Source organism: Hyaena hyaena, unplaced genomic scaffold, assembly GCF_003009895.1.
Source record: "Hyaena hyaena isolate Hyena2069 unplaced genomic scaffold, ASM300989v1 scaffold_31, whole genome shotgun sequence".
In the NCBI taxonomy this organism is placed as follows: domain Eukaryota; kingdom Metazoa; phylum Chordata; class Mammalia; order Carnivora; family Hyaenidae; genus Hyaena; species Hyaena hyaena.
The window spans coordinates 2,849,375-2,868,169 of NW_024080664.1; the positions used below are offsets into that span (position 1 = coordinate 2,849,375).

At 53.7% G+C, this 18,795-nt stretch overlaps 1 protein-coding gene and 1 long non-coding RNA gene across 4 annotated transcripts in view; one reads left to right on the plus strand and one right to left on the minus strand.

The window, feature by feature from the left end:
* UBE2F (ubiquitin conjugating enzyme E2 F (putative)) overlaps nucleotides 1-6,035 on the minus strand; it is a 56,983-nt gene extending 50,948 nt beyond the window's left edge. The window contains exons 1-2 of one of the 3 annotated variants that reach the window (XR_005527759.1): nucleotides 5,929-6,032; nucleotides 1,729-1,862 (exon numbers count right to left, since the gene is read on the minus strand). Coding sequence is in view for 2 of the 3 variants with exons in the window: in XM_039228528.1 (XP_039084459.1) it covers nucleotides 1,729-1,846 (118 nt within the window). In the remaining variant the exon portion in view is untranslated. Of the gene's footprint in view, nucleotides 1-1,728; nucleotides 1,863-5,928 lie in introns of all 3 variants that reach the window. The other 2 variants (XM_039228528.1, XM_039228529.1) reach the window with 2 other exon arrangements.
* A 1,106-nt stretch (nucleotides 6,036-7,141) lies between these two features.
* Nucleotides 7,142-9,868, plus strand: LOC120229549. The gene is made up of 3 exons (XR_005527771.1): nucleotides 7,142-7,316; nucleotides 7,578-7,737; nucleotides 9,215-9,868. It is a non-coding gene; the product is annotated as an uncharacterized LOC120229549 (long non-coding RNA).
* The last annotated feature ends 8,927 nt before the right edge of the window (nucleotides 9,869-18,795 follow it).

An 18,795-nucleotide genomic window follows, 5' to 3' on the forward strand; every position in this document is an offset into this window, starting at 1 on the left:
GAATGCCCTTTTCAGTGGACTTGCACTTCTGCTCCTTCAGATTTTGCTGGCCAGGTCTGCTACCCCAGAGCCTGTCCCACCCCAAAATGTGGGTCTGGCTCTCCTGCTACAACACAGTTGTAATCTGGGCAAGTTTCTTAGCCTCTTTGAGTCTCAGTTCTTTAGCTACAAAATGAACCACTCACCTGGCAAGGCCTAGCAAAAGCCAAACGAGAACTACCTTCCAAAGTGTCCAATGGAGGGCCAGGCCCCAAGGACCCAGTGTACAGAAGCCGCTATTAACCACAACGAGGGACACGGTGAGGCACCTGGGACAGCCCACCAGCTTCTTCCCACCTGCTCCTCCTCAGCAAACATCTGGACCTTCCTCACTGTAACCCCCGGGCGCTACAATACCCCCACCTAAGGAAAGCGTCAACACCTCAAACCCCTTCCTCGGCTCGCGTGGCTCCTGGCTTCCTCTGCAGATGGGACCCTGGAGCCAGCATCTGGGGAAGGGCTTCAAGGCCTACCGGGCCCATCAGCTGAGGAGCGTGGCCCGGGTCCCACCCGGACTCCCGCAGTGCCATCACCAATTCTGGATTCAATCTGACGTCATGGGTGCCACCAAAGTGTACAAAATGATTTTCACTCCATCGTCAGCCCACCACCCATCAGGCGGGATAGGCCTGGGCTAAGGCAAGCTGCGGGGGCGGGAGGAACAAGGGGGGGCGCCTGAGCCTGGTGCCTTCCTGCTCCTGCACCTGCCCAAGCGCAGCACCGAGGACAAACAGCACATTTACACACACCGGCTCTACTGCCACCAGGTCCGTTTCAGGACACACGAATGCCAGTAACCCACGGGGTCTGCCTGCCGCAACAGGAAAACAGGCAGTCCTAACTAACTGTGTAGCCTGCTTTTTTCCTAGCTCCTCCACACTTAAGAAATGTAAACACATGCCAGAAAGCAGAAAGTGCTGCAAATTCTGAGCTCCTAAGGACAGGAACTACTTCTTCTTCATCTGTGGTAGTCTCATGACCCGAGGACACTGCCTCTGCACCTGACAGGTCTAAGTCTGTTCAATGACTGAATGCAAAAGTTCCGTAGAAACACATGCATATTCTCTCTCTCTCTCTCTCTCACACACACACACACACACACACACGCGCGCGCGCTCATATACATTACACAAACCCTCCTCCAAAGACAAGAGTTCTAGGGCACTCGGTTATTAATTCTGTGACGAGATCTAATTTTGTACAAGGCTCTCCTCAGGCCGTGACTTGAATAAAGTACAGAAGGATGCTAAGAGATTACTGACCTCCACTCCCTCCCTATACAGACCAGAAACGGATGCTGAGGTGTTGGAGAGGGACCCTGGCTTCTTGTGACTGAGCACCAGAAAGGAAGGTCCTCCCCTGCCACACACACGCCAGCCAGACACTGACGGCACCAGGACCAGTCCCGGGCCAGCCAACTCCCACCACCGTAATCCTTCCGCTAGCATCCCGGCAGCCCCTACACAGCACGATCCGAGCGTGTGAGGCACATGCCACGTTTTCTGGTTGTTAGCGTGCCCGTACTGTGCGCACAGTACAAAGTCCTTGTGAGTGACAAGCAATCGTATCTTTAAATGTTTTCAAACAAGTATTTCTACTCAGCAGCAGGCCCCTTCATACCCCAGAAGAGCCTCCAGTCAGACTTCATTTTGTTACAGGATAGAAAACAGCTCGCGTGGATGACATCACCTTTCACAAGCAGCCTGTCTCTCACAGACACCCTCCGAGTGGAGTCGGAGGCCGTGGCTGACGTCCGGGACCCTTTGAGACCGTCATCCCGCTTCAGTTTGCTCGCCAGCGTCAGCATTACTGCTACCTTTATCCTGAAAGACAGATCGAAAGCAGGGTTAAGGACACATCTCTAGACACTGACTGGAAATTGGAGACAATAATATAAGGTAGTTAACTGTTTCCTGTAACTTAGAGAAAAACTCCGTACATAAGATGCATCCATAAGAATGGATTCCTTCATAATCAATTTGGGAAATCTCTATGCTATCCTGCATAAGTCTAATTTTTTAAACTACAAATGAAAAATTTAAAGGGAGAGACATGGGGCACCTGAGTGGTTCAGCTGGTTGAGCGTTCGACTCTTGATTTTGGCTCAGGTCATTATCTCATGGTTTGTGAGTTCGAGCCCCACCTCAAGCTCTGTGCTGACAGCTCCGAACCTGCTTGGGATTCTCTATCCCTCTCTGTCTGTCCCTCCCCAATCTCTCTCAAAATGTATAAACTTAAAAAGAAAAAAAAAAAAACTTAAAAAGGGAGAGCCATGCATTTAGCATCATTGGGCACCAGGCCCTGGGATGCAGTGGTGACAAATCTTCCGACCTGGCGATCTGGCCCAATATTTACATAATTTCCTTTGTTACTTTAATATTATTTCCTTTCAGTACCAGTCTGATTGTTTTCAAAAGAAAATGACCTAAAACTTCCAAATGAAAAACTTGACCCAAACACAAAACTTTTAGTTTGAGGCCAAGATAGCAAACGCCCATTGGCATTTGTAACCATTTTTTTTTTAAATGTTTTATTTATTTCTAGGAGAGAGAGAGAGAGACAGCGTGAGCAGGGGAGGGTCAGAGAGAGAGGGAGTCACAGACTCNGAGGGTCAGAGAGAGAGGGAGTCACAGACTCTGAAACAGGCTCCAGGCTCTGAGCTGGCAGTCAGCACAGAGCCCGACGCGGGGCTCGAACCCACGAACCGCGAGATCATGACCTAAGCGAAAGTCGGACGCTTAACCTACTAAGCCACCCAGGTGCCCCTATTTGTAACCATTTTTAACCCAGGTTCCTAACATAGCTTTTCACATCATCTTGTGTGTACCTCTCCTTCCTCCAAAGACTGGTAGATTTTATTTTCCATTATGTGTACCATAAAAAAAAACATACTGAATATGATCTTCTGCATCATATGTGACCTACACACACATCCCTAACCTATTCAAGAACCACTGGTGTAAATGCTTCAAAAGACGGTTCTACTACACAAAGCATTCAAAGCTCCTAACATGTCAAATCTGGAAAGGATTTCTCTCTCCAACCCCCAATTCCCACTCTTTTTTATTGGTGTGGATCCCATGACAACAGGGCCCAGGAACTGCCTTGTCTGAGGCCAATCAGCTGCTAGGTGCAGTCACCACAGAAGCGTCAGCGTCCCTCTTGGAGACGATGCGCACACTTTGATCCTGAGAGTGGGGACGGCTTCAGGGGCATGTATGTACATCAAGACTGATCTAACTGCATACTTCAAATACGTGCAGTTTCACATCCTTCAATTACACCTCAGTAAAACTGACACTATCGTGAAAACGTACCAACACGAGCTTCTTCACTGCCACCTGACCACGCCATCTCCCCAGGTGAACCTACACAGTGGCCTGGACCATAACCGCCAAACACACACCTTCTGAGCTTTACTCAGGCCAGGGAAGTATCCTATCCGTGCAAAACCCCATGAGCGAGGGCCCAGGAGCGGGAACGAAATCAGAAACACCCATGGGGGCTCCCGCCTGCAGTTCCATTTAGAGCCCGGCTCTCTTGCTCAGTCCCCACCTGGAATAATCTCGTCAGGAGTCCCTTCAGCAGGTCTGGACCCCCCAGCAGAGCCTGCCTCCCCGGCCAGCCCCAAGGCCATGCACCCGGAGCTAAGCGCGTCCATCCTGCTGCGTGGGTAGGGCTGCCTGTAGACCAAGACGCGCACCCTGCCCGGAGCCTGACTGGTCTGTACCCTCCAGCTGACCTTGGCAATTCGAACATGGCGAGAAGAAAAACAAAGGCCCAGAGCGTGTAAAGAGAGTCCCGCAGTACCCCAGGAAGGCTGTGACGCCCAGTGTGCAGAAGCCAGTGCCAGGGCACATGCCGGTCCACACCCAGCTCCCTGAGGACCTGTGCGGAAGGTGCCGCTCCCAGCATCCGGCAACCTTTACAAGAAAGGCTCCTCCCCAACACACTCCTCCTTGTCCCTGCTTTGGGATTCCGCTTCTTTTGTGACTCTCCTGCCCCCCACCGAGGCCTTCAACCCTACTGACAGCCAGATTCCTGGCTTCTTCAAGTCCGTGGCCCTCAAATACACCGGGCGCCAATGGCAAGGGACAAAAGGCAGGGACACTCGTGTTCTGTTGTCCCTTGGAGATAGCACTAAGCTCACTTTCCTAGCATTCTACGAAACCTAAGCGTCCAACGGCCACCCGTCCCTCCGTCTGTACTGTGACTGCGTGCCACTTCGGGGGTAAACCCAGGGCCCAGTCTGGAGATGTTCCCGTGGCCATGAGGCGAATACCCTACAGAGATGTGAACAAAAAGAAAGGATCCAAACTGTCAGGAGGTCTGCTGGACACCGGCCGCTGCTTCAGAATTCTCTTCGCCTTCTGTAAGGCGCCTCACCCACGGAAGCCCTGGCGGAAACCCGGACCGCACCCTTGCTGCAAACTGCACCCCATCAGGGCAGCAGTTCTGGGCACTGGCCGGCCGCACTGCATAGCACCCCATCTCTAAATGCCACCGGTCCCAGTCGGCCCACTGAAGCTCCTCCCGGGAGGAGGGGGGGGGAGCCGCTCTGACTGTGCAGGAGACTCTGGTGTGCTGATGACTAGTCTCATAGGGCGAGGTCAGGCCATGTCACCTGTGCAGGGACAGCAGGGGCCAGTCACTGCCAATCCTTCCTGCCATGAAAAGTCCCAATCTTGGAGTATAAAATGGAACTGCAGGTCGCTAGGGGACAACCAACTTCTCCGACCTAAGTGGCCCCTCTGGGGACACAAGAACGTCCAGGATGCCCTCCTCCTTTAGAACGCCAGGGCCCAGGAACCTCCCACCTGGCAGGAGAGTCACCCTGCCTGGCTGACAGCCCTTGGGAGCCCAGCCCTTTATTTTCATCAGCACACCTGCCACCTCCTTCCTGAAGGACAGGTAAATCGGGGTGGGGGGTCCTCAAGCCACACACCACCCAGCCTGGTGATGTCTTGTCTCCCGGCATCTCTCCCACTCCTCTGTCCCCCACCAACCCCCCTCATCCCCATCCCCAGCTGGAAATCCTCCGGCAAGCTGGCCTCCTCAACACCACCTTGCCCATTTCTGGAAGCTTCTGTTCGATCTGATGCTATGCAGGTCTGGAGTGCCCTCCTTCCCTTCGCCACCTAATCCTACTCCTTCCTCGGGACAGCAGGTCCCTCTGCGGATTCCGACATCTCCCCCAAGAAACGTTCCCCGGCCACTCCGATCCACCCAGTCCCCGCTCCAGGGCGGGAGGGAATGCCGAGGGCAGGGCTCAGTCCCCTCATGTGACAGATGAGGAAACTGAGCCCAGGGCGCGGAGGGCCACACCCAAGTTTACACACGAGCCGGAACCAGGTCTGGAATCCAAGACGCGGTGGTACAGACGGTTCCAAGCCGCCACCCCCTCCGGCCCCCTCGGCCCGGGCAAACCCCTCCAAACGAGCCGCGGCTGCCCCCAGCCGCCGGGCAGCTGCGGGGACAGGCCCGCGAGGCGGGAGCCCCCCCTCCTCACCCCTGCCGCTCTCCAGGCCCGGCCCGACTCCCGAGGCGCGGAGGAGCCGGGCGGCCTGCGTCCGGGTCCCGCTTCCCCCGGCCTCGGCGGGCTGGTGACCTTGGGCTCAGTTTCCGTCTGGACAATGCGGCCGGCAGCTCCCCCGCGACGGCGGGCTCGAGCGAGGCCGTGTGTGCGCTGGCACAAGCGGGCGCTCGCTGCGAGCTGCCGCTCGAGCCCGGCGGAGGCCGGCGCCCCGGCCCTTCCCGGTCAGGCCGCCCGGGCCCCGCGCCCCCGGCCGTGAGGAGGCGAGGCCTGAGGCGGCCCCGACGCCGCCCGCCCGCCGTCGCCCGGAGGCCCGCGGCCGCCCCTCGCCCGCCGCGGGGCCGCGCGCTCCTCACCTGGGCACCCCGAGACAGGCGAGGCGGGCCCGGCACCCAACACCATGCCCGACCGGCCGGCGGCGGCGGCGGCGAGACGCGGCCCCTCTCAGCCGCACCGGCTCCGGGCGGCGGGACCGGAAGTGGCGGGGCGGAGACTCGGCCGCTCTCGCCCGCGGCTGAGGCGACTGCGGCGGGCGCTTTAAAAAAAAAATTCAAAGCCCCGGCGAACTTTATTTGGAGCCTGACACGCGAACAGCGGCGTGCGCCAGCCGGCGCTGGGCTCGGCGGCTAGCCTGCTGGGCCTCGGTCATTGGTCGAGAGTGCGTCCAGGGGCGGGCGTGAACTCGTCGCCCCTGCTGATTGGAGGGTAGCGGTCGGGGGCGGGGTCGCCCAGGCTGTTCCGGGAGCTTGCGCACCCGAGTGTCCGGTGCTCAGAGCTGCAGTTCCTACTTCCATTGATTTCGTCGTGAGCCGTGCCTGGACCTGCGAATCGGGGGTGCTGGGCCCTGCGTGCGCTGGGGGAGCGGCTGGGCCCCCGCTGACCGCCTCGGTGGCTGGGGCGCCCGCTGTGTACCCGGCACAGTGCCCGGGGTGCAAAGGAGCAGGCCGCCCCGGAGTCGGAGGGGGCGGTGGCGGGGGTAGGCGGCGGGGGACGAGCAGCAGCCTGCTGGAGGGCGTGGACGCTTTCCGATCTCATCCCCCTTTTCGTCTCCTCCACGTTTGTAAAGTACTTTCTTTGGCTATAGTTCTAGCTTGTTGAACACAAATTCTCACGTCCATTTGCGTCTCTGATTGAAATAGGCGCTGGGCGGAGGGTGGAGTCGGACAGGGGTCCTGGAGGAATGGCCGTCTGAAACATGAGGGTCACCACGTGGACCGGGGAGAAAGAGCCAAGGAATTAGAATTTTATTTCCAGAAGCCCCATTGAATGGTCTTAAAGTGTGGAGTGACTGAGCTTTCTTTCTAAAAGAAGCTTCTGGCTCTCCGTGAGCTGGTGGGAGAGGAGCCAGGCAGGGAGGAGACCGGAGTCAGGAAGACCAGTGAGGAACACCTCGTGGTAGCCCTTCTGTTTGGAACACTTCTCCGTCGCCTGGCTGACTCTTGTCCCAAGCTTAGACGCCACTCATTCAGAGAGGCCCCAAAGTGTGGGCGGTGCAGGTGTCCCTCTGTGACTTCACTGGAGTCCTGTGCTTCCCCCTTCCTGGTGCTGGAGACTTCTGCCACTGCCTGTTTCCCTAAGTTCAGCTCCTCAGCCCCTCCTCTGCCATGTTCCCCATCCTCCTCCCTCGCCCATCCTGTAACACAGCAGATGGTCAGAACCCATCCGCGTGGCAAGTATTGCACAAGCTGCTTGCAGGAGTCCCGGCAAGAGAAAATAAGACCTTGAAGCAGGGCAGCCGGTGAAGGTACCACTGGAATGAGTTGAGGGCTTGGCTCAGTCATAAGGGGCCACTCTGGTCGGGCTGCCCCGTACCCCAAATCTTAACCTTTGGGGATAAATGCCACCATTTCTGGCTCCATTTCACGAGGCTGCCGTGTGCTTTCACGTGATGTTTGTGTCAGGCTTACTAGGTTGTAAACTCATGCAGTCCTCACAACAACCTCATGAATCAGGTATTTAGTTTACAGTAGCCTCCCCTCCCCCATCCACTGTTTTGCTTTCCAAGGTTGTAGTTACCCTCCGTTAACTGCAGCCAGGAAGCAGATGATCCTCCTTCAAATGGATTGTCAGAAGGTAAATAAATACTAGCCTCATACCACGTCATTCACTTCCCTTCATCTCATCATGAGAAGAGGAAGGGTGTGTAGAGTACAATATGCAGCACGGTAAGATATTTCGAGAGCGAGGGACCCCATTCACCTAACTTTTATTACAATATCTTGCTATAATTGTTCCGTTTTAATCCCTTACTGTGTCTAATTTACAAATTAAACTTTATCATGGTAGTATGTATATATAGGGAAAAACAGTCTACGCAAGCTTTGGTACTAATTGGTATCAGAGGGCCTTGGAATGTGTCCCATGCAGGTAAGGGGGGGAGCTACTGTATCCCCATTTCATAATGTAGAAACTGAGGCACACAAGCTAAGTGGTGTCCCTGACATGGCAGGGCTGGGATTTGCCCTCACCCAGTGCACCCACACCCCTTGGCAGCTGGTGGTCCCAGGAGCCAGGGAGGGGGTAAAGTTAACCCTCCTGCTTCCTGGAGAATCCATTTGTCGTCATCCAGGGCTTCTTTGGAAACGGAATTGGTACTAACTTAAGCACAGAAGATTGAGAAGGCTGGAGTGCTCCCAGAAGCCACGGAGGTCAGCTCTGGGGACCTGGGGGGCAGCGAGACGAGCTGTCACGGCCAGGCCTCTTGTTCTCAGTGCCTCCAGCTGACCCTTGGCCTCTGGAGCCTGGCCATGTCCTCCCAGAGGCCTCCTTGGGGCTGGGGCCTGGCCTCCGACGCATCTTTACAATCAGGCCATCAAGGGAGCTGCCCTCCTCCTCTTCCTCGCATTCTCTGGGAGGACTGGCTGGGCTTGGATCACAACACCCGCTGTGTGCACATATGGGAGGGAAGCGTAGTGGCTCAGTTGTGAGCCTCCCAGAGGGGTTCAGGTGCTAGAGGAAGAGCAAATCAAGACAATTCAACAGGTGTCCTTCCCATCTCCACCCTTACCCCAAGTTCAACCTGGACTTCCAGCTGGAGCCTGGAGCCGGGAGGTGCTCTGTTTGCAGCTAGGCCTGGCCCTGGACACACAGGCTGCGCAGCTGTCCCAGAGGCTGGCTTGGCTGGGCCCAGGCCTCACTGACCTGAGTGATGTGGTATTGGGCAAGCCTGGGATCTGGACACTGTCCAGCATAGCGCAGCCTGCCGGCTGATGGACAGCGTCTGTTGCAAGAGCCTGGGTGCCTGCTGTTAGGGTGAGGCCCCCAAGGCAGAAAAAGTGACCTCTGTCGGCAAAGCCCTTGGGGGAGCATAGCTTCCTGAGCCACCCACTCCCTACTCCCCTTTTGCTCTCACTGTGGATGGAACGGAGCTTTCCCTCATTAGGGTAGCATGTTTCAGTGAGAGGTAAAACCTGCAGCCTGGGTGAGTTGGCATCAGAGTCAGGCCCTTGGGGTCCAGTGCTCATGTTCTGCCCCATACTGTCCTGTGGGCTCCAAGCTTTCCCAAGGCAAGACCCTAGCTTTGCTAGGGAAATAGCCCCGGAGACACTAGATGTTGAGTAGATGTGGGTGGAAGGGTCCAGCCTGGCCCTCAGCTGGTAGTACCTGCTCCAACCTATTCTGTGTTGTTCCGGGTTATTCCAGGGTATGCGTCCTGCCCTCCAGCCAGGACCGTTATACAGGGAGCAAGGCCCGGGTACCGGAGAGAGCACGTCTCAATATACGGATCCTGTATCCCTACGTGTCTTCTGAAATCTATTCCAACAAGTCAGGAACGATGTGATGAGCATCTACCGAGGGCTGAGAGCCAGGAAAGGACAGCCCCTGGCCTCCAAAAGCATGAGCTCCCCAGGGAACTGGTAGTAGACAATTTACCACTATGATTCAGCACGGAGGGGAGGAGGGAGGTTTATAACTGTGGTTCCTGAGGTTTGCTCTGCGTGGGGAGAGCCGTCTGTCCCACTGGAGTACCACAGACTATGGGGGATGGAAGGTGGAGAACAGCGATGCTGACCATAGCCCTTGTGTTAGAATCCAACTGGAGAGGCTGAAAACAAATGCGTAAAATCCAAGATCTTGCTGCTGCTTTCTGTTGCCTGAAGTGGAGACAGGGTACTTGGAGACAGGTTCCTCGTTTCTAGAAAAAGCTTTATTGGGCCTTTCAGGGTGAAAGTGCCCTGGGTCTAATTTGGAGGGGAGGGTGAGGCACAGATGAGAGCAGACAGAGCAGCTAGAAGTGGTTATGGGGACCTGGGTGAGCTGACTTAACCAAGACCCGTTGGTAGTCTTGGTGACCCAGTTCTGATATCCACTGTGGCCGGAGGGAGGGGGCGGGCTCTGTGCAGTTGGATGAGATTAGAGCTCATGAGGAGGAGGACGACGATGATGATGGTGAGGTGAGGGGCTATCCAGGCAGCAGTTAGATTCTAAGTACTATGACTTTAATTACCATATCTGGTGTCATTAACTTTCGACTGCTCTTATAACTAGCTCCCATGGAAAACATCCATTTCCTTTATTATTTGAAAGATAATAAAACAGGCTGTGACAACTGCCCTGGAAAGGGACTGAGAGTGGAGTTTTCAATATTCCAGGACTGAGATTTTCTTCATTCATCCTGAAGCAGCACTGTGCACACTTGAGCAAGGGTCAGGCACCGCGACTGGAATGGTTCCCCCTCCCCGCGGGCTGCACATAACGCGACTCTTCCCCTTCCAGGCCGCCCGTCGGATCGGCCCCAAAGCCGGACAAGCTCTGAGCAAAGAGCAAAGCTGTCTTCCTCCAGAGACTTTTGCTTTTACTTTCTTGCAGAAATGTATTGAAATGGCTGCCGGCTTTTGTCACGCTCTCTCCTGTTTTGCATTTCACATTCTTCTCTATTAGTCACTAACCAAGGCTGATTCATCTTATCAGGTCTTTCTAGGCTGCTGATGAAACTGCTACCTTTTAAAGTGTAGTTCTGGTAGAGGACGTAAATAGTAGGAAGGTGCACGTGTGCACGCGTGTGTGTGGGGTGTGTGTGTGTGTGTGTGTGTGTGCGCGCCCCTGGACGGTGGGCTAAATAATAGCTCCCTAAAGATGTCCTAGTCCTAATTTCCGGAACCTGTGAATTTGTTACTTTACATGGTGAAATGGACTTTGCAGATATGATCAAGGGGGGTACATCGGCTGGGGGCTCATCACAGCACCTTCAGAGGAATCAGAATACTAACCTTGCTCTTGCAGTGAAGTCTTGCTGCCTAGTTATATGTATAATATAATAATGTAATATAATATATAATATTAACATAATATAACATATATAATATAGGTTGTTATATATACATTTTTACATTTATTTTGAGAGGGAGAGTGTGAGCAAGTGAGGGAGGGACAGAAAGAGAGAGGGAGAGAGAGAGAATCCCAAGCAGGCTCTGCATTGTCAGTGCAGAGCCCGATGTGGGGCTCAAACTCAGGAACCACAAGATCATGACCTGAGCCCAAGTCAGACACTTAACCCACTGAGCTACCCAGGAGCCCCGAGTTCCACATCTTGTAAAGAACCTAAAATGTTTGTAACTTTAGGTAGCTGGCGTTGTCTACCTCAGTGAGTGCTCTGGGCAAAATGCCACAAAGCAGTTTTCCCTTAAACATGGTTGAAAGCATTACCCATCGGCGTTTGCAGACACACTCCAGTGCACGAGGCAGGCACGTGACCAGGAGCAACCTTACCTGTTCTGAGCATGTGTAACACTCCAGGATCATGTCCTTGATCTCCATCCTGGGCTGCAAGCCCTAGGACCACGCTGGAGTCACCCCAGCCAGTCCCACCTGTGTGTGGAGCCCTACCCCCAGCAGTACAGCTGTCTCTGGCTGGAGACCGGAGGGGAGAACCATCACAACTAAAACCCTACTCCGGAACTCTGGTGACAGCAATGCTGTGGCACCTGTTTCTGAAGAGAAGGAGCCACCATGCAGAGTGGACCTGGCCACCCCTGCTCTGCTAGCATCTGGGGACTCAGCACAACTCCTCAGGAGGGACATAAAAGTCCTACAAGCCTTAACTTCTTTGTTTTTTTAATGTTTATTTTTTGAGAGAGAGAGAGAAAGAGAGAGAGCGTGTTCAAGCACGCAGGTAGGGGAGGGGCAGAGAGAGCCGGGGACAGAGAATCCCAAACAGACTCTGCACTGTCAGCACAGAGCCAGATGCAGGTCACAAGCTCACGGACTATGTGATCATGACCAGAGCTGAAGTTGGATGCTCAACCGACCGAGCCACCCAGGCACCCCAAGCCTTACCTTCTTTTGACACCATAATTCCACTCTTGGGTTTGGCCTGAGGAAGTAATCCAAAAGCAGGAACAGCCCTGAGAGAAAAATATTCACTGTATATGTAAATAAAAAGGTGGCTTGGAAGCCTCATGCTCAGTATTAGGGAAATGGTTAACTAAAGTGCCATTCAGTTACTTACAGGAACATAACACAGCGATGAAGCTCCATCACTATGCAGATTATATAGAACTGTGAGCACATTTATTAAATTAAATGAAGCAAACAATGCACGAATTATATTAATTCAACGACTGCAATTCTGGTAAAGATAAATAGATGGGCAGAGACAAGAAGTAAATGAACAAGAACAATAAAAAGAATAAAATTTTTGTGTCAGGGTAGTAGGACTTTGAATTTTCTTTTTTTAAATTTTTTTAATATTTTTTAAAAATTTATTTCTGAGAGAGAGAGAGAGACAGTGTGAGCAGGGGAGGGGCAGAGGGAGAGGGAGACACAGAGTCAGAAACAGGCTCCAGGCTCTGAGCTGTCAGCACAGAGCCCGACGTGGGACTTGAATTCATGAACCCTGAGATCTTGACCAGAGCCGAAGTCGGACGTTTAACCGACTGAGCCACCCAGGCGCCCCTGGATTTTCTTTTTTTAAAGTTTTCATTTATTTTGTGTATATATTGTCTTCATAGCAATACAAAGGTCTCCTTTAAGCAAGATCGATCCTTCACTTGGAGTACAGGACTTCTCAAATAAATGGCTTTAAGGCTGCTACTTGCTACAGAAATAAATACAGAGAAACATATTCCCTGGACAGGGATCTATTCCGAGTGCCTTGCTCCAGGGCGCCTGGGTCGCTTAGTCAGTTGAGCGTCTGACTCTTGATTTCAGTTCAGGTCATGATCTCATGGTTTGTGAGATCGAGCCCCGCGTCAAGCTGCATTGACAGTGCAGAGTCTGCTCGGGATTCTCTCTTCCTCAAAATAAATAAAAGCTTAAAAATCCCCCCCAAACCCCAGGCATCTATATCCTGCTTCCAAAGTCTTTCTGAATTCCCAGAAGACAAAGTCACTTTGAATTAAATGGCGACTGATGTTGAGGAGAGATTAGCTTCAGGCCAAATCCCGGTGCCAGGAGAACTGTCCCAGAGCTAACTGTCCACTCACGGATTCTGAACGTGTGTTTCCTACAGGAAAATGCAGTCTGCCTCAAGGCAGGCCCCAAGCACATGCTGGGGGGGAGGGGGCAGCAGACACTACCTCCACCGGAGAGGCTGGGAGCCCGGCCCTCTGGAGCGCCGTCACAGATTACCATGAGGACGGGATGGAGGGAACACAGAGTGGGATGAAGAAAGATTCAAAGACACCCACCCTCGCCGGTTTACCTACTATTATTCTGGAAGTTCTGCCTAACCCAGTAAGGCAGGCCCCAGAAATAGAATGTGATTATTAGAAAGGAGGAGGCAACATGACCATTACATAATGACACAATGCGATCAGCTCCTGGGACCATCCAAGCAGCCGCTGAAAACTAGAAGGGGTAACGAGGGGCATGAACACAGGGACGCCGCTAAAACCAATCCTCAGGTACGCTTCCCACGCCAACAGCCACTGATTAGACGTTATCAAGCAACTTTTTATTTTTATTTCAGGTTTAATTGATTTTTTAAGTGTTATTTTCATTTTTGTTTTTAATGTTTGGTTTTTTTTGAGGGAGAGAGAGAGAGAATGCGAGCAGGGAAGGGGCAGAGAGAGAGAGACGCAGGATCCAAAGCAGGGTCCAGGCTCTAGGCTGTCAGCACAGAGCCCGACGTTGGGCTCCAACTCACAGACCTCGAGATCATGACTTGAGCCAAAGTTGGACACTCAACCGACTGAGCCACCACAAGGCTCCCCAACAACCTTTTTTACAACAGGGAGGGAAGAAAGACAGGTAAATTTTCAAGGTTATTTCAATAACCTTAATGGCAAATGGGCACGATCTGGATAAAGAAAATCACAAACTTTAGGTTTCTCAAAACGTACATGGCAGAGTTAAAAGCGTAGATGGCAGGCGTGCTAGCAGCTCATACCTGATGGACCCGGCCACGAATTCTCTAGCACGGAGGCTGGAGACCTGAGCCCTAGGAGGGCCCAGCCACCTCTGGACGACGGCCTCCACGTGGATGGCCGCTGCGAGATAGGTGGCAATATCACCCCATCGCTGCTGTTTCCAGAGCAACAGCCTGGAAGTCAGCTAAGTCTCCCCTCAGAGATTCCAGGGGAAATAAAGGCACGGGAACAGGGAGTGACTCTGAGCGCTGCTTACAAGAATGAGCAGGTGCACTTCGCATATCGTAAAAGGGAAAAATTAGTGGCATGGTGGCAGGAATAAGGTAATGGTATTTCTGTAAAAACAGTGAGTTTAGATAGAGGGAAGTTTCCAGACTACTAGAAAATATTTACGAGCATATTGTATTAGTTTGCTAGGGCCGCTGAAAGGAAGTGGAGCGGCTTAAACAAAAACCTCCTGCTTCTCAGCTCTGGAGACTAGAAGCCCTAGATGTGGGCAGAGTTGGTCGCTTCTCTCTGCGGCTGTGCCTGTGCGGGGGACTCTGTGCCCCACCACTCCCCTTAGCGTGCGCACCCCCCCTTCTGCCTGTGTGTTTGCCTCTGCCTTCAAAGGCCCTTTTTCTCGGGGCGTCTGGGTGGCTCAGTCAGTTGAGGCTCCGACTCATGATTTCGGCTTAAGTCATGATCCCAAGGTCATGGGATTGAGCCCTGAGTCCGGCTCCGCACAGAGTGTGGAGCTTGCTTAAGATTCTCTCTCTCCCTCTCTCTCTCTCTCTCTCTCCAAAAAAAAAAATTCCTCTTTATTACAAGGAGTCAGTCATAGAGGATTAAGTCCACCCAGATGACCTCAATTAAATTTTATCTCCGTAAAGATCCTGTCTCCAGTTAAGGTCACATTGTGAGGTTCTAGGGGCTAAGATTGCACAGAGGAATTTGGGGAGGGACAGGATTCAATCCACGAACCTATCAGCCACTGTTAACAGCTGCCCTGGGGAAACAGGATGGGGTGGGGGTGGGAACAGGCGTCTTCACAGAACCCTGCCCGGTGTGATTTGCACGTGGGGCAGAGGAGGAAGGGAACCTAGGACCTAGGGTTCAAAACACTGCAGTCCAAGGGGGGTCAGGGGGGCGGGAGCTGCACTCTGCAAAGGATCTGGTGGGGAGGGGGCTCTCTCCCTTACCCTTCAGATACAGAAGCAGGGTGGGGGCTGCAGCACTGCTAGGCTGCGGCCCCATGGGCCCCCCAAAAGGTAGGGTCGCTGGCTGGAGAAGAACCTCCAGTCTCCTATGGGCATCTCAGAGAGACTTCTGGAAGTAACCTGGGATGCTAAGTGTCTGACACCAGGGATATCCTGGGAGAAGCAGTCTCTCGCCACCTCCCGCCATTTGGTATCTGTCTGCTCACAGGGGCCCCTCCTGACCCCGGTCACCGAGAGCTAAGAGCGCACCAGGTCAGCCTCCAGTCTCCTCGGGGCAGCCTCCTCCCCACCCTCCTCCACGGCCTCTGTGAACAAGGGTGCCAGGGCTGGGAGGGGCAGGTGGGGGCTCGGAGGAGGAGGTGGGGGGTCAGGGGAGGAGGAGGAGGTGGGGGGTCAGGGGAGGAGGAGGAGGTGGGGAGCTCGGAGGGGCAGATGGGGGCTCAGAGGAGGTGGGGGGGCTGGGGAGGAGGAGGAGGTGGGGGGGCTGGGAAGGAGGAGGAGGTGGGGGGGCTGGGGAGGAGGAGGGACGGCTGGGGAGGAGGTGGGGGGGGCTGGGGAGGAGGAGGAGGTGGGGAGCTTGGAGGGGCAGGTGGGAGCTGGGAAGAGGAGATGCAGAGCTCGAAGGGGCAGGTGGGGGCTCAGAGGAGAAGGAAGGCCGGGCAGGGCTTGGTCCAGACCTCCGCCCCAGAGGGAAGCCACCGCCCACCCTTAGCTCAGCCGGGACCTGAGGCTCCGCGGAGATCCGCCAGGGTCCTGGGCAGCCGCGTCTACGCGGGCGCGGAGGGGCGGCAGGTGGGCGCCCGGTGGCGCCCCTTCCGTCACCGCCCCACCCCCCACCCCGGTCCCTCGGCTAAGACCCGTCTCCCCGGAGGTCTCCCCTGGCGCGCGGCCCGCCCTTGCTCCGCCTGGGGGCCGCGGGGCGCGGCGGGGGTGAGGGGTAACCGCCAGGCAGCGCGCTCCGCGGGGTCCCTTCTCGGGGCGCCCTGCGGACGGTGAGCGCCGAGGCCTCGCAGCTCGGGCCGCCGGCGCCGGGTCGAACCGCCCCTGACAGGCCCAGGGCTGTGACCCGCAGGCCCCGTGGCCCGGGGCGGGGGGTGGGGGGGTCGTCGGGAAGCGGGAGGGGTGGCTGCGGGCAGGACCGGCCTGGGGTGGGGGTGGGGGGCACGACAGAGGAGCCGAGGAAGAGCAAAGCCAGGGAAACTGGGCCTGGGGAGCCGTTTTATACACAGTCCGGGCTGTTACCCCTCGGGACGGGCTTCTGGACCCCCACGCCAGCCCCCTGCCACCAGGACTCACCCCCTCAAACAAGAGATCCCAAAGGAGCTTAGATTCCAGATGGGCTGTAGATCTAAATGTGGAAGATAAAACAATGCACTTTTGGAAGAACTCCTAGGAGAACACTTTCATTGGGGAAGGCAAAGATTTCTTAACACAAAAAGCATGGGCTATGAAAGACAAGGATGCACTGAACTGCATTAACATTTAGAATTTCTTCATCAAATAACACCATTAAGACGGTAAAAACACAAGCCACAGAGTGGAAGAAAATACTTGCAATCTGTATATCTCACAAAGAATTCATATCCAGAGCCTAGAAAGAATCTATAAATTTCCAAGTCAGAGGGGCGCCTGGGTGGCTCAGTCGGTTAAGCTTCCCACTCTTGGTTTTGCTCAGGTCATGATCTCACAGTTTGTGGGCTGGAGACTTTCATCAGCCTCTGTGCTGAATTCTTTCTTTCTCCCTCTCTCTGCCCCTCCCTTCCTCTCCCTCTCTTTTGAAAGAAAGAAAGAAAGAAAGAAAGAAAGAAAGAAAGAAAGAAAGAAAGAAGGAAGGAAGGAAGGAAGGAAGGAAGGAAGGAAAGAAAGAAAGAAAGAAAGAAAGAAAGAAAGAAAGAAAGAAAGAAAGAAAGAAAGAAAGAAAGAAAGAAAAAGAAGGAAGGAAAGAAAGAAAAAGAAAGAAAGGACAGGAAGAAAGGAAGGAAGGAAGGAAGAAAGAGGGGCTTCTCAATGGACGCTTGGTTAAGCGTCCGACTTCGGCTCAGGTCGTGATCTCACAGTTCATGGGTTTGAGCCCCACGTTGGGCTCTGTGCTGACAGCTCAGAGCCTGGAGCTGCTTCGGATTCTGTGTCTCCCTCTCGCTCTGCCCCCCTCCCCCCGCCCCCGCTCATGCTCTGTGTCTCAGAAATAAATAAACGTTAAAAGGAAGAAAGAAAGAGAAAGAAAAGGCAGGAATTCCCTAGGAAAAACCAGCCAAGGACTCGGGCAGTCACCGCACAAGGAAGCCACCCACATGGCAAAGGGCACTGAGATGGGCACCTGCTCTCTAGTCATCAGGGAAAGGCAAGTAGAAACTGCTGCGTGATGTCCTCACACTCATCAGAATCACTAACACGGGAAGACTGAGAAATAGGAAGCATTGCCAGGGTGCGGAGCAACCTTGACTCTCATCCGCTAATGGTGTGAAATTGACACTGGCTCAGGAGAACAGGCGCCGGCCCCGAGGTTGCACCACGGCTCGCAACCCGGCAACCCCACCCTTAGGTACCTGTTCGTTGGTTCAGGGAACGAAGGTACTTATCATCCCACAATCTGGTTTTTAACTTCATCCTATGATGTTGAAATCTACTCATATTGCCAGACAGAGATCCACACCATTCACTTTAATAGGCACATGTTAGTCCTTCCTAAGAATGTTTCACAATTGTTTATCTGGTTTCTGAGTGCTGAACGTTTAGGTCGCTTCCAGTTATTTGTTATGATAAACACTGCAAACAGTGGCCTGTAGCACAGGGAAGGCTTTTCTCCGACTTCCGTCCCTGGAAGTGAAATTGCCAGCTGGGGGAGTACGCGCATTTTGACTTTGCTGAAATTGCCACATTGGTTTTCTAGGTGGTTCCGTAAGAGGCCCACAAGCAGGATATGATGGTTTGCATTCCCCGTTCCTCCTGGCATTGGCAGACTCGGTGAATTTTGCCATGTGGTGGGTACCAGACGGTCTCTCTCCTCGGTTTTCATTTGCATGTCTCTGAATGGTGAGTTTGTGTTTCACCTCTTGTGTCCGCTGGCTTTCTAGAGTTTTCCCTCTGGGAATGCGTCTTCATACCCTTTGCCAACTTTTCTATTGAGTCGTCTTTTTCTTATTCATTTGTAGAAGCTCTCCTATATTCTGGAACAAGCCCTATGTGGAATACAGCAGATCTGTTACGCACGGTGCAAAGTCTTCTGGTCAGTGGCTTGTCCTGCTTCATTACAGTGTCTTTGCACACGGGAGTTTTAAGTGGGGACGCTGCCGGATGCATCAGTCTTTTCCCTTCTGAGCTTTTTCGCTAAGAACTCCTCTTCCCCGAGATTATAAACAAAATTCTGTTTTTCTTCTAATAGTCTTACAGTTCCTAATCTTTGAGTGTTGAATCCTTCCATGCAATTGACTCTGGGGAATGGTGACAGCAGGAATCCAATTGCATTTTTTTCCTATACAGACAACCAGTTGCTTCGGTGGCATCGGATGGTGCTGTCACTTCTTTCCCGTTGAAGTGTGATGTCATGGCGACCATAAGTCAAGTTCCCATATGTGTTTGGGCCTGTTTCTGGACTCTATTCTGCTCCATTGAGCTGTTTCCTCTCCTCCCACCAACACGTACTGTTCTTTTTTTTTTTTTTTTAATGTTTGTTTATTTTTGAGAGACAGGCAGAGCATGGGGGGGCGGGGGGGGG